The 12,628-nt window shown below is 58.6% G+C and overlaps 1 protein-coding gene across 1 annotated transcript in view; it reads right to left on the reverse strand.

Annotated features, from left to right (window-relative positions):
• Positions 1 to 1,497: 1,497 nt before the first annotated feature.
• Positions 1,498 to 12,628, reverse strand: part of Prdm11 (PR/SET domain 11) — a 69,584-nt gene continuing 58,453 nt past the window's right edge. The window contains exons 6-8 of the mRNA XM_026399149.2: positions 9,079 to 9,266; positions 4,724 to 5,350; positions 1,498 to 3,662 (exon numbers count right to left, since the gene is read on the reverse strand). Coding sequence (XP_026254934.2) covers positions 1,498 to 3,662; positions 4,724 to 5,350; positions 9,079 to 9,266 — 2,980 coding nt within the window. The remainder of the gene's footprint in view (positions 3,663 to 4,723; positions 5,351 to 9,078; positions 9,267 to 12,628) is intronic.

The following is a 12,628-nucleotide window of genomic DNA, read 5'->3' on the forward strand; positions in this document are numbered from 1 at the left end:
CCACCTTAGGATCTCTGCATATAAAATACGCACAAATCACGTGTGGAAACGTGAAGAGAAGCTTTAACAGCTCACGCACATATCTGAAGACTCCCCTGCGAGGTATACTGTAGTTAAATGACCGGAGGAGCTCAGATCAGACTCCTCGCTTACACCACTGCTTGCCCCAGGGAGTGGGCAAGTGGCCATTTCTAAAGCTTATATTGTGGTTGTGGTGTGTGTGTGTGTGTGTGTGTGTGTATGTGTGTGTCCAAGTTGACGCCTTGAGAATCTGGTCCCGCTTCCTGTTTGCTCCTTTTCTTTGGGACATCTCTACCCTGTTCAAAAAAAGGAAGCTCACAGGCCTAGAAGCACTGCCCAGTCTCCCAGGACCTTCCTGCTGGGCTGCGGAGCGCGGCGCCAGCCCGGACCACCTCCCTGGGGACGCTCTTGGAGTGACACGTAACCCAGGGCACAACTTGCATTGACAGCTCCTGCTCCGTAGCTACCTTGCAGGTGCTTGATTATTAAAGGAAAACAAAAATACCCCCCCAACAGTATATGATTATAAAGACAGAGTATAAATAATCCATGTCAATCCAATAGATACTTTTCATTTTACTTGTTTTTAGCCAAAAATCACCGCCCCGTTGGGGGTCTGGATTTGCTGGCTTTTCGTCTCCCAGCGGCCCTGGGTCTGAGTGGGATTCTGCCATCTTATCCTCCACCGTGGATAACAGGGATGCCCAAAGCCGCCCTCCCCCTTCCCCTGGATTGCAGGCTCGGCTCTAAGGCCCTTCCGCCTTCCAGAGAACGGGTTCTGTCTTTCAATCCAGGGGCCTGGAAGGAGCGAACAGACAACCAGGGACGGGAGGTGACGGGTGGGGGCGGGGTGGGTTCACAGTACGACCGACACCTGTGTTTGTGGGACAGCGAAGGGAATGAGTAAAACAAATCCGTCAGACTGACGTCAGGTGGGGGAGGGGGACACCTCAACCCACCAGGTGGGAGTCGGGGACCCGGTTCAGCGGGACCAGAATGTCAACGAAGAAGCCAAGAGCCACCCCCCCAAACCCCACCATTAAACCCAACAGAAAAAATGGCGAGAACATAAACCCCCAGCCCAACCCACCTCCCTCACCCCCCAGTGGAGACAGGAACAGAGCGAGCTACCTAGAGGCCGTGACAGAGACCCGTCATTTAGCTCATGCTGTCGGTGACTGTCGGGTGGGGACACGCGGGCCCAGCACATGCTTCTGTGAGTGGAAACGGGTCGCCACGTAGGTTCAAGCTGCCAAGTGTCGCAGACAGGCGTCGGTTTCCGACGTCGTTCCTTTCTGAAAGCTCCTAGTAGCTTCCGGTGGACGTGTCACCTTGGTTTTTAAAAATTTTCAGTGTGGGTTTTATATATATATATAATATAATATAATATAATATAGATTTATATAATATATCAAAGCTTATGAGTATAGATTAAAAAAATATTCAACAGCTTCGTGGACTCTGCAGCCGGGCTCCCTACATGTCCGGGTAGAACTCGGACCCGTGGTCCACGGCCTGCAGCGCCGGCTTCTGCTCCAGGGCCGACATCCTGCTGAGGACCTCGGCCGACAGTGCGTAGCTGTTGCCCGACTTCTCCTCGAACCAGCTGTCCAGGGCTCGCTTGGCATCGAAGTTGGCGATGGGCGGTCCGTTGACCGCGACCGTCAGCAGGTCGCTCAGCTGCTCCAGGGTCAGGCGGGAGCGGTGGTTCTTGCGGACCCTCTGGAGGGCGCTGCGGCCCTTCTCGCAGCAGGCGGTGGACGTGGGGAGGACCTTCAGGACCTGGATGATCTTGTTCAGGAGCGGGAACCTCTGCTTGTACTTGCAGACGTGGCTGATGAGGTCTTTGAAGCCGTTTTTGGTATAGTAATCGGCCTTGAGCTCCCGCCACTCCGTCAGCAGGCTGCCCCGCGGGTCCAGCCCCTCCTGGCCGAGGTCCCGGGAGAAGGTGGGGATGGCCTCCAGGTGGTCGAGTATCTGCACCATGTCCTCCTTGCCGTAGCTCACGAGCTCCTCACTGCTCCTGGGCCAGGCGGCCAGGTCGAACACCTGGCAGGCCTTCACGAAGATCCGGCTGCGGGAGTCGAACCTCTGGGCCAGGATGACCTGGGTCTTCTGGCAGATCTTCTCCCTGATGGACTGGAACTTGGCCTCGGCCACCCTGAGGTTCTTCACGGCGATCCCGTTGAAGCTCTCCCGGAAGTTCTCCTCGAACTCCTGGAGGTACTCCCCCGGGGAGTCGGCCAGCCGGCTGATCTCCTGGATGGCCTCCTCGATCTTGTCGTCCACCTGGGACACCAGCAGGTACTCGCCCTGGAAGACGTAGGCCAGGCGCGAGAGGACGGCGATCACGTCCAGCAGGAAGTAGATGAGCTTGACCGACTGATAGTCCATGAGGAACTGCAGCAGGGCCAGGGCGATGGCCGAGGCGTCCGCCCGCTGCGTCTGGCTGCTGACGTCCTTGAGGTGGGCCACCACCTCCAGGTAGTCCTTGATGAGGGCGTTGAGGACGTTCTGCTCCCCGATGACCCAGCGCACGGCCCGGATGTCCCCCAGGAACTCGGTCTCCTCGCAGAGGGTGGCGGCCGTGGAGCGCAGCTCGCACAGGAGCCGGGGCGAGTAGCGGTAGAAGCTCAGCAGCTGCTTCAGGTTGTTCTCCAGCTCCTCCAGGCAGGGCAGCTCCTTCCCGCTGATGGCGTCCAGGATCTCCAGGTGGGGCCGGTGCACCATGAAGGGCAGGCACAGCAGCCAGGGCAGCGTCTTGCGGATGGTCATGAACATGCTGGCCCGCAGGCTGGCCGTGATGTTGGCCCCGTCCACTCCTAAGCCGACCGTGGGCTTCTCGTCCTGCAGCCGGATGCCCAGGGTGGTGAAGGCCCGGTCCAGCGCCTGGAGGTAGCTCTCTGTGCTGGAGAAGCCCAGCTCCTGCAGGGACAGGAACTCCGTGGCCGGGGGCCCGTCGCTGCTGGTGTACTGGACGTACACGGCCACCGTGTCGGCCAGCAGGTCGTCGCTCTGCCCGTCCAAGATGATGCTGAGGCACGGGGACTGGCGGATGCGCTCCACCAGGTCCTCCCGCAGCGCCCGGGCGATGTGGTGGACGAGCACCTGGCAGTCGCCCTCGTTCATGTACTGGTCCACCACCTTGAGCTCACACTTCCTCAGCAGCTCGGCCAGCGGCCGGAAGTCCAGGTAGGGCCTGCCCTCGAGGGCCAGGTGGTAGGCGGTGTTGAAGAGCAAGGTCATGTTGCGGCACATCTCCTCCGTCTTCTCGGGGTGCATGCGGAGCTTATAGAGCTGCAGGCACTTCTTGTGCAGGTTGCTCTGGCTGTGCAGCTTGATGGTGTGGATCTTGAACTGCTTGGAGCCAATGATGAAGGCCGAGGTGCGGGAGGACTGCACCGTGTACTGGCGGCACACATGGCACCACATCTCGTTGAGGGTCGGCGAGTACCGCAGGAACCAGAACTTCTTCAGCCACTCCTGCTTGAAGCGCCGGATCCGGCGTCCGGTGGCGGAGGACATCTTGGACGGCTCGTCGGTCGTGGTCATCATATCGTTGGAGACGGATTCATCGGCCGAGTCGACCTCCTGGTCATCGTCCTCCATGATGGCGGGGCCCGAGACCATGCTCTCGGAGGCTGGAAAACAAATTCGAAAGAAGCACTTACACCCGGTGGCAAGAACGGGTTTCCGCGACAGCAACACGAAACAGCGTCTAAAGGCGAGACCCCACAGCTGCCTGAGAGGGATGGAACCCCAGCCTGGAGTTCACTTCCAAGCACTCTGTTCTCCACAGGTGACTCTCCCTCTTTGGGGATGGTCCAGGTGGCCTTTGGCCACCACCCACCGTGTTCCAGGCTGCCCGCCCTCCGCCCACCCGGGGGTGCTCCGAGACTGCAACGTTCCCCATCAACAGAGAAGACAAACTGGAGGAGCAAACTGTTGGGGCACCCCAAACAGCCCCAGGTCACCCGTGGAGGACAGGGACTTGTGTGCCCTCCACTCATGAGGTCAGAGGAGGCCTGCTGCCCCGGAATGAAGGCCGCGTGGCTCTGGCCCCCTGTGATTTCGGGGTCAGAACGCGCTTGAGCTCAGATGTGAGCTTGAGGACCTGCACCACCTCGTTGTTGGGAACTCGGGGCGTGGCTGAGGGATGAGGCGCCCGTGGGCAGGCCACCCCCGCTGCAGAGGGGCACCGATGACCCGGCCCGGTTCTCAACTAGCTCCACGAGATCGGAGCACCAGCACAGAAGGGGCAAAGCCATGCAGCTGGTCACCCTGGACCCCCGAAGTCCCATCCTCTGAAAACTCCAGGTGGGGAACTGGGACCATGAGGGGAAGAGCAGACCCTGGCAGAGGACAAGGCCACGTTCCAGATAGAGATGGGGGGGGTGGGCTCCCTAGAGGGACTCCCTGCTGGGCCATGGAGGAGAGAAGCTGGGCTTTGGGTGGCACCCTGGTGGGGCCATCAGAGAAAGGCAAAGGTCAAGAACACAGCACACGCCCCTCCTGCAGCGGATGTCTTTTATTGACACAGAGCAGCACGTGAAGCGTCCCACCAGAGCCGCGGCCGGCCTGCCATGGGCACCTGAGGACAGGGCGCCTGGGGTCCCCAGAGGACAGCTCCGACAGAGGCCCACGGCCCCGTCCACAGCCCGTTGCTCCTCCCTCGGCAACAGTGGCGTCCACACCCGCTTACCTGTGGGGTCCGAGAACTCTGGGAGCTCCAGCACCTGGGGTGGTAACACGGGGGGCTCTGGGAGCTTCCCAGACTTGAGCATGTCCAGCTCGGCCTGAAGCTCCCGCACCTTCTTCTTGAGGCGGATACAGTTGGGGCAGAAGGAGGTGGTGGGCAGCTCGTGGGCATCGGATGCCAGGGAGGCCTCGGCGGGGCTGTCTGCCTTGAACGACGAAGGCTCCTCTTCCTCATCCTCCAGGGGGCCTGGCTCCTTGGCCACCCCCGGGGGGGTCTTCCAGTCCCCATCCCCCTGGGTCCGGCTGACGCCCTGCATGCTGTGGGTCATGGCTGTGGCACACCGGCCATAGGCATCGTCCTGGTACTTGGGGACTTTCCTGATGACCAGCGAGGTGCTCAGTGCCAGCTGGTGGGCCTCCACCTTGGCCGATTCCAGGGACGCCTCCAGCACGTCCTTAAAAATGAGGTCGATCTTCTTCTTCTTGGCCTGGGGGTGCCCGTCCCCCTCATCCAAGCCACGCTTGTAGGGACTTTTGCCCTGTCTCAACACGGGGAGCTGAATAGCGCCCCTCAGGTCTTCTGGGGTGTCCAGAGCCTGCTCACACTTCTCCCTCTGCAACCTCTTCTCTCCTAGGAAGGAAAACCAGGGTGTCAGGAAGCGGGGACAGCCCCCCAGCCGAGAAACCAACAGAAACCAAGCAGACCTTCTGCAGGGTCACCTGGCTCGCCCTCTGAAGGCGCCTCCCGGGGCAGGCGCGACAAAAATGAGTCGGTGAACAGTGGGGACTTGTCCTGGGACCCACAGAGCGTAAGAACTCTTTTGAAAAAGCAGTTTCTGAGAAGCCTCAGGTGTGTGGACTCTGACTTACAAGCTGAGGGAGGTCTACGGGGAGGTGACTGCGTCTTCTTTCACAGGGACCTGCCGTCCTGGGGGGAGGAAGTCCCACCCGATCAAAGTGGGTGGGTGGGAGCACAGTCCAGAGCCGAGTGAGTACTCAGCCCCCAACCCCAGGCGCTTCCCCTCCAGCCCTCGCCATGAGAGGACGCTGCTTTGACTTGGTAAAAGGTTCCCAGGCGACGCAGAGCCCTGCTCCTGCCTTCTCCGCGGCTGTCCTGGAGATGGCCCACTTAGGGGACAGTCCACCCCTCACTTCTGTCTCTTGTAACCCTCCGAGCAGTCACAAGACTGGGAACATGTGAGCAAGCGTGACCTGTGGGTCTCACTGATGACGCAGGCTGGAGCGGGGAGGACAGGACACCCACAGTTACTAAAGGCTCCAAGATGGCGGCCTCCGAAAAGATAAAGGACAAGGTCGTCACCATGACTGAAAGCCATCTCAAAACACAGCTGTTTCCTTACCTGACACCAGAGGTCTATTTCTATCCTGCGAATCACTTTACTTCTCTCTTAATTACGTTGGGATACCTGAACCCTTTGATGGGTTTCCCAAGAGTAGGTTGTTGTAGCCTCGTCCTTTACTGCAGCCAGCTGCAGAGCCTACGGACAGAGGGCTGATGACTCCTGAGGGGGAGATGCTCAGGAACAGAGGAGCCTCTTCAGTCCCCAGAATATTCCCACAGCTGTCTGTGGAGCTTAGAAATCTTAAAGGCTTCTTAAGGCAGGGGCCGGGGCAGGGCCCTGGCTGACGTGACGAGGAAATGACTGAAGAGGCACTGGAACCCGGCTTCTCGTGGCGGGGTTGGCGAGAGGCCGGCCGAGGGATCTCCATTCGATGTTCCATGCTGGGGCCGGTGATATGCCCTGCCCCAGGTCCAACGCCAGGTTTCCCACAGTGACCACACAAAAAGGAGGGACCTATCTGGATGCCCTTGTCATTGTCACATGAATGTTTGGGGAACAGCCTGTCTCCAAGGCTCCCGGGACGGGATGGCTCCCCTCAGCCTGCATTTCTCTATCAGCTGGGCTACAGAGCAGAGGAGAAATGGAGAGCACTCACTAAAGCAAGACCCAACACACCTGTCCTGTGGATCAGAAGAAGCACTGGCCCCTTTGGAATAGCCACACGTCCAGGGCTGCCCTTCCCCCTCACCAGGGACCAGACAGCCAACAGCGGGGGCAGTGGGGAGGTCCAGGCTGCAAGCCACCAGGGACTCCTCGGGCCCTGGTGGGAGGACCAAGCCTGTGCGATATGCTAGGGCCAGCGGGAGGCTGCTCTGGACTTCAGGCTTCATGGAAAATAATGTGAGCTTGATTCCAAGATCTCAAGGAAATAGGGGCGGGGGGAACCAACCCAGACCTCAAAGTAGATCAATAACTCAAAATCAATCAAAGAAGAACTTTTCTGAATATGAGCATGAGATCCATCCCGTCCTTCAGTGATAACCACAGGGAACAACCGAGACTCTCTTCAGGTAAGCTGCGGGTTCCAACAGTGTCCCTGCCCGAGCAGGACTCGTGACTCCTGCTCTGGCCTGCCTGGCATATCACCCTCAGTGACAGAGCAAGCTCCCTGCTCAGAAGGGATGTCCTTCAAGAGCAGGACTGGCAGGGCCAACCTAAGCCAGCACTAAAGGGCCAGGATCAGCCAAAGCAAAAGCTACCAAGAGACGTCTAAATGCCACCAAGCTCCGTGACTGGACCCGAGGGCTGGTTCGGGGCCGAGAACACCCACAGCTGTGGTCCTGTCCCACGTGGCTGTCAGCGTCCTCCCCGCTCCCCACCCCTCAGCCTGGCTGGCCGGACGCTGCTCGCTCCTGGAGCTCCACGCGGCTCTGGACGTCCCCCTTCAAGTCTGTCTGCCACGCTTCCTTCAAGCCACCACTCCTGAGTGGACCCTGGTGTCCCAGCTCTCTGAAGATGGATGTTGCAGCTTGAGGTGCTCTGGAGAGGTCACTGGGGGTGGAAGAGGACATCACACGCCCAGAAGAAGGTCCTGGCCAGGGGATGAGACCTGCATCCTCAGCAGGACTTCCCTTGCTCTCCTCTTCTCCGGGTGGCGGGACTCTTTTGGAAACATCTTGATGTCGTCATTCACTTCTTTCGTCCACGCAGCGAAGAGTGACTGAGGACCCACTGAGCTTCAGACACTTTTATAGGAGGCATCTCCGAGGTCAGGTGGATGCCCCCGTAATCTCAGCCTGGGAGCATGCCTTCCCCGTGAGATCAGCAGGGCTTTCCCCCCGGTTCCAAAGAGGACAAGAATGTTCCAAGAGGTAAGAGTGACTACTGATCCCCTCTCACTGCCCATTGGTCACCAGGTACCTTTTACCAAGCCAGGCAGCAGCGGTGCCCTCGGTTTCCAGGATTTGCATTGTTCTGACTTGTCTCTAAAGACAGCTGAACCTCAGGGAGTCACCCACCCCTTCCCATCTGCTCCAACCATCTTCCCGATTGACAGACTTCACATACGCGGCTGGTCAGAAACACGACAGGGTGGGGCTCGGGCACGACCTGGGCTCCTGGCACCAGATGGACTCTGGGCATTTGGATATATGGCTTTGAGGTAAGAAGGTCCCCTGGAGAGAAGGACCAGACTCGCTAGTTACCCTGGCCAGGCTGAGGGTGGAGTGAGAAGGTGCAGGGCAGCGTGGGCCGTGTTTTCAACCACATCCAAATGACTTGTTTACAGGGAGCCCGGACGACCAAGCCGCCCGCCTCCCAGGCCCGCGTCCCCTGCCCAGCCCTCCTGGACTCCCTCCGAAGCAGCTGTCCTTTTACATCCGTTCCCCAGGTCGGCTGATCGTGAGGCCAGCAGGAAGCGGGGACGAGACTGATTTTGTCTGAGAAGCCACCAGGTGGGAACTCAGCACCTGGAGTCACAGTGGTGGGACAGGAACCCAGGCTGCCCTCCCCAGCACCTGACCCAGGGTGAGTCACCGTTGGTGATGGGATAATCGTCCACGTGGGGCTGTCACTGTTAAAGGTCTGCCCTGGGGACTTCACCCTGCTCTACACACGGTCCTCACTGGCTCCCCGAGTTCCCACCCCATGCTGGGGGGAGCTGCCCGATCGTGAGAGTTCCCTGGGAGCATGTGGAGACCCAAGCCGCCCTCGGTGGGCGTTCAGCAGATGTCGTCTGTCCTTGTGACTGCTGAGGTGTCGGCAGTGTGACATCTTTTCATCACTTTGAGCTGGAGACCGGGTCAGGGGATTAAGCCTCGTCCCTTGGCCGTGGGGTCCTCTCTTCCCAGTGCTCTGGGATTTCTGAGACCATCTTGCAGGGGAGGGGACACCCTAGGCGGTCACTGCGTGGCCTGGAGCGCGGCGCGGATCTGGGCCATCTGAGGTCCTGAATGGCCCCGTCTTCCCGGGCTGGGGCTTGAATCTGCGCCTCCTGGGTGTCCTCTGGAAGCCCCGGGGACCCACAGAGGCCAGGGCGTGGCCTCCGCACACTCACCTCTGGCCAGGTTGCGGTGGATGGTCTCCTGGGACATGCTGTGCAGGCGCCTCATGTAGTCCTGGCTGTACCAGACCCGCAGCCGCTCCCCGGGCCGGATGTCCCTGCAGGCGCGGAAGTAGATGCACTCGCCGTGCTGGAAGGCCAGCAGGTTCCTCTCCCTCTCCTCCCGGGAGATGACCACGTACCTGGGGGCGAGGGGAACAGGTGAGAACCGCGGCCGCCGGGGGAGGGCAGGGCAGGGCTGGGCGCAGGCGCGAGGGTTACGAGTCACAAGTTCACGGGCACCGGCGAGGCGGGTGAGGCAGCTGCCCTTCTGGGGAAGGGTCCTGTCCTGCAGGTGCCATTCCTGGGACTTCAAACACATCCCTGGGCCTCTAGGAATCTGTTCCCAGGGACTGTCAACAGCCCTGCTCTGCCTGTGTGTTATGGTGAATGTCAGATGTGGCAGCAGATTAAAGGTGCCTGGAACACATAGGCTCCTCCGCTCCTCACTATTTTTTTCCCCAGGACAGGGATGTCACCCAGTGCAGGGATGTCACCCAGGGCCTGGTGCCTGCGAGGCTGTCATTCTGTCACTGAGCTGCACCCCAGCTCCTTTACTGCAGGGTCCCTGACCCTCACAGGCCACTGATGGGAAGGGTGGGCTCTTGGGGCTGTTTTCAGTATCTCACAAAACCTCGCAGAAAGAACCCACAGGGCAAGGGTGCCCAGGACCGCATTCCATAAATGTTAAAGATCCCAAGTCTTTACAGAGGGTCCCGTGGGGACAGAGGAGGTAGGGGACAATGAAAGGTTGGCAAACACTGCTTAATCTAGTTAAATGACTCGAGGTACAGAGAGTGAGGCTCCGAGAGGCTAAGTAACTTGTCCAAGGACACACAGCCAATCAACGGGAGGTGCAGCTCGGGGAGGCCTGTGCTTTCCCACCATCACTAGGGCTTCCATGTGGGCAGGTAAAGCACCAACGCGGCTTTAAAATCAAATAATAAAACAATAACACGCACATTGATACAGGTAGCAAGGAAGGCATCTCCCAGAGTGGTCACCCGCACAGCCCCCCCCCCCCCCCCCGCTCTGGGAAACAAACTGGCAACACAGACCCAAGGCAATAAGATGCACGGCGGGCGCGCCAACCTCCCAACCCACGACGCACGTGGCTCGCTCTTTACAAAAGTGCAAAAGCCCAAATATCTGAATTTCAAAAACCAGAGTAAATGAGGGTCCATTCCACGGTGGCAGGTTACTCGTCCCCAGAAAAAAAAATGTTTGCAAAGAATCTTTTGTCACATGGCAAAACCGTGCTGACACAACGCAGAGCAAGAATAACAGGAGGAGGCAGGGCTATTTACGTTATGGTTCCAATCATGCTTTGAAAACCGGCCCCTGTAAACGGCTTGCAGGACGCAGAGCCGTGTCCTAACAGTAGGATCCATGGTGATTGGATTTTGTTTGTGATTTTCAGTTCTTTACAGGTTTCCTCAATAATGAGCCTGTTGTTTTTACTATTTATATCTCCCACGTAGAAAGAAAAAATATAGACAGATGCTCATTCCAACAGTGGTGGTAGGCACAGGGGCCAGCAGCACTGAGAGTCTACACTAGAGTGCCCCAGGGACAGGGCCAGCATGTTCACGTCCAACCTGACCTCACCTAAGTCTGCCTTGGAGGCAGGCACGGCCGCCTTAGAAGGGGTCCACTGGGACCCAGGGCACCGTCCACTCTGGCAACGGAACGTAGCACACAACTCAGAGGAACTAAGAACGAGACAGAGGGAAGAGAAGGAAGAGAACCCCGGCTTTGGCAGCTTTCCCCTTCAAAGCAAGTCACAAGCTCCACCCTGGAGCAAGAACTTCATCTTGTCCAGGATCTGGGCCTCAGAGCTGTGAAAACCACGTGGTTATCTCCACGCACCCAACCTTGATGGTGTGAGCCAAGAACTTAGAGCCAAGAGGATCTGGGGCCCCGAGATGTCATCCCTGGTCACAGCTCCCCGTCCGAATTCTCCAACGGCAGAGCTCTCCTTCTCTCCATACGTGCCCACATTTTTTTCCTGAACATATAAAATAATTTCCAGTCCCCAATTTAGTTAGACTCTGCAATTTGACATCCCCAAATCATCAACCCAGTCGTCTGCACAGAACGCAACCGCAGTAGCTCCAAACGTTTCCGTCCCGGCTGCGTGTGGAAGGCGACCCTCCATTCATTCTTGTTCTCAAAAGTCCCTGGGGTCACAGAACACAGGGGGAGGAGACCACCGCCCCTTGTCCCCTCCTGTTGGAGTCTAAACAACTTCAAGCTCGAAAGGATGGACTCATTTCCCCATCACTCGACTTTCCAAGGAAAAGACAACCGAGGAACAGGTAACAGGGATCAGGGATCCGTTGATTCCACAGAGCAACTTCTGGAATCGGTCATAAGGTTTAGGAAGATGCGCGTCCATCTCCCCTTCCATCCCCTGGTGCTTTTCTACCCAAGAACCAATGCTTCGACAGAGCACCCCAGGCCTCTGAGTAGATGGCAAGGCATTTTCAAAGACAGACCCCAGCGTGTTCTGCCTCTTGGGTTTGGTTTTCAACTTGGCATTTGAAATAAGACATAGATGGCAGCTCTCGGTGAGTCACCACAACAAAGTCCCCTGCCAAGATCGCGTTGGTATAATTTTCGAGGTAAAGCGAATCCTCTCATCACGTCTGCCTTTTTAAGCATTCTGGGCTAACACCTAGTGGCCTGGTCCAGTCTCAGAGTCCTGCTGCCCCATCACCAGGGTGCAGGTAAGCAAGAGCTCTCCCGGCAGAGCACGCGGCTTCCAGGGAGTGAAAGGTCTGCGACCCGAGCTGCCAGGTCACCCCCTTGTTGGAGAGGAGGCCTGAGAAGCAGGCGAGAGCCGCCCAGTCAGGGCTGTTGGGCAGGGCAGGGCTTACTGGCCAGCAGTCCAGATCCTACCGGAAGACTCGGCACCTCTGGAGCCGTCTAGGGGCAGGCGGGGGTTCTGGGTGGAATCCTTCATGGGGTTGATGGGTCATTACGTTCCTGCTGGCATTGGGTCCTGGACAGATGAGCACAGAGGCAATCCCCAGCCCTGGCCCACCATGTCTGAGCAGGGCGCCATGTTTTCTAGCTGGGTCAGGAAATGACTGTCGGTTCCAACTTGAGAAAAGTAACCCACCAGGCACCCCCTTCTTCAGAGGGGACCTGCGAAGGCCAGGCTCCGCCCTGCTGCTCCCTCCAGGGGGCAGGCAGACCTGGCCAGGCCTGGGAGTGGGCTGGACTCTGTCTCCTTACATTAGGCCTCGGGCTGGGAGGGACCTTAGGTCCTGCGCCCGCCCTCCAGGTGGTCACCTGGCCTTGGACGGCACCCCTCCCAGCCCACCTCTGGAGGCCACCTTCATGGTTTCCTGTGGGAAGCTGGAGCAGGCCCCAGCTCACGTCCAGCACACACTGTCCACTTGCTCTTCCTGTTCTCACACGCTGGCCTCCCAGGCCGCAGGACGTCAAGAAACGGGTGTGGCCATCTTTTCCATCCCAAACTGTCAAGAGTCCCCCCCCG

Source organism: Urocitellus parryii, chromosome 4, assembly GCF_045843805.1.
Source record: "Urocitellus parryii isolate mUroPar1 chromosome 4, mUroPar1.hap1, whole genome shotgun sequence".
NCBI lineage: Eukaryota > Metazoa > Chordata > Mammalia > Rodentia > Sciuridae > Urocitellus > Urocitellus parryii.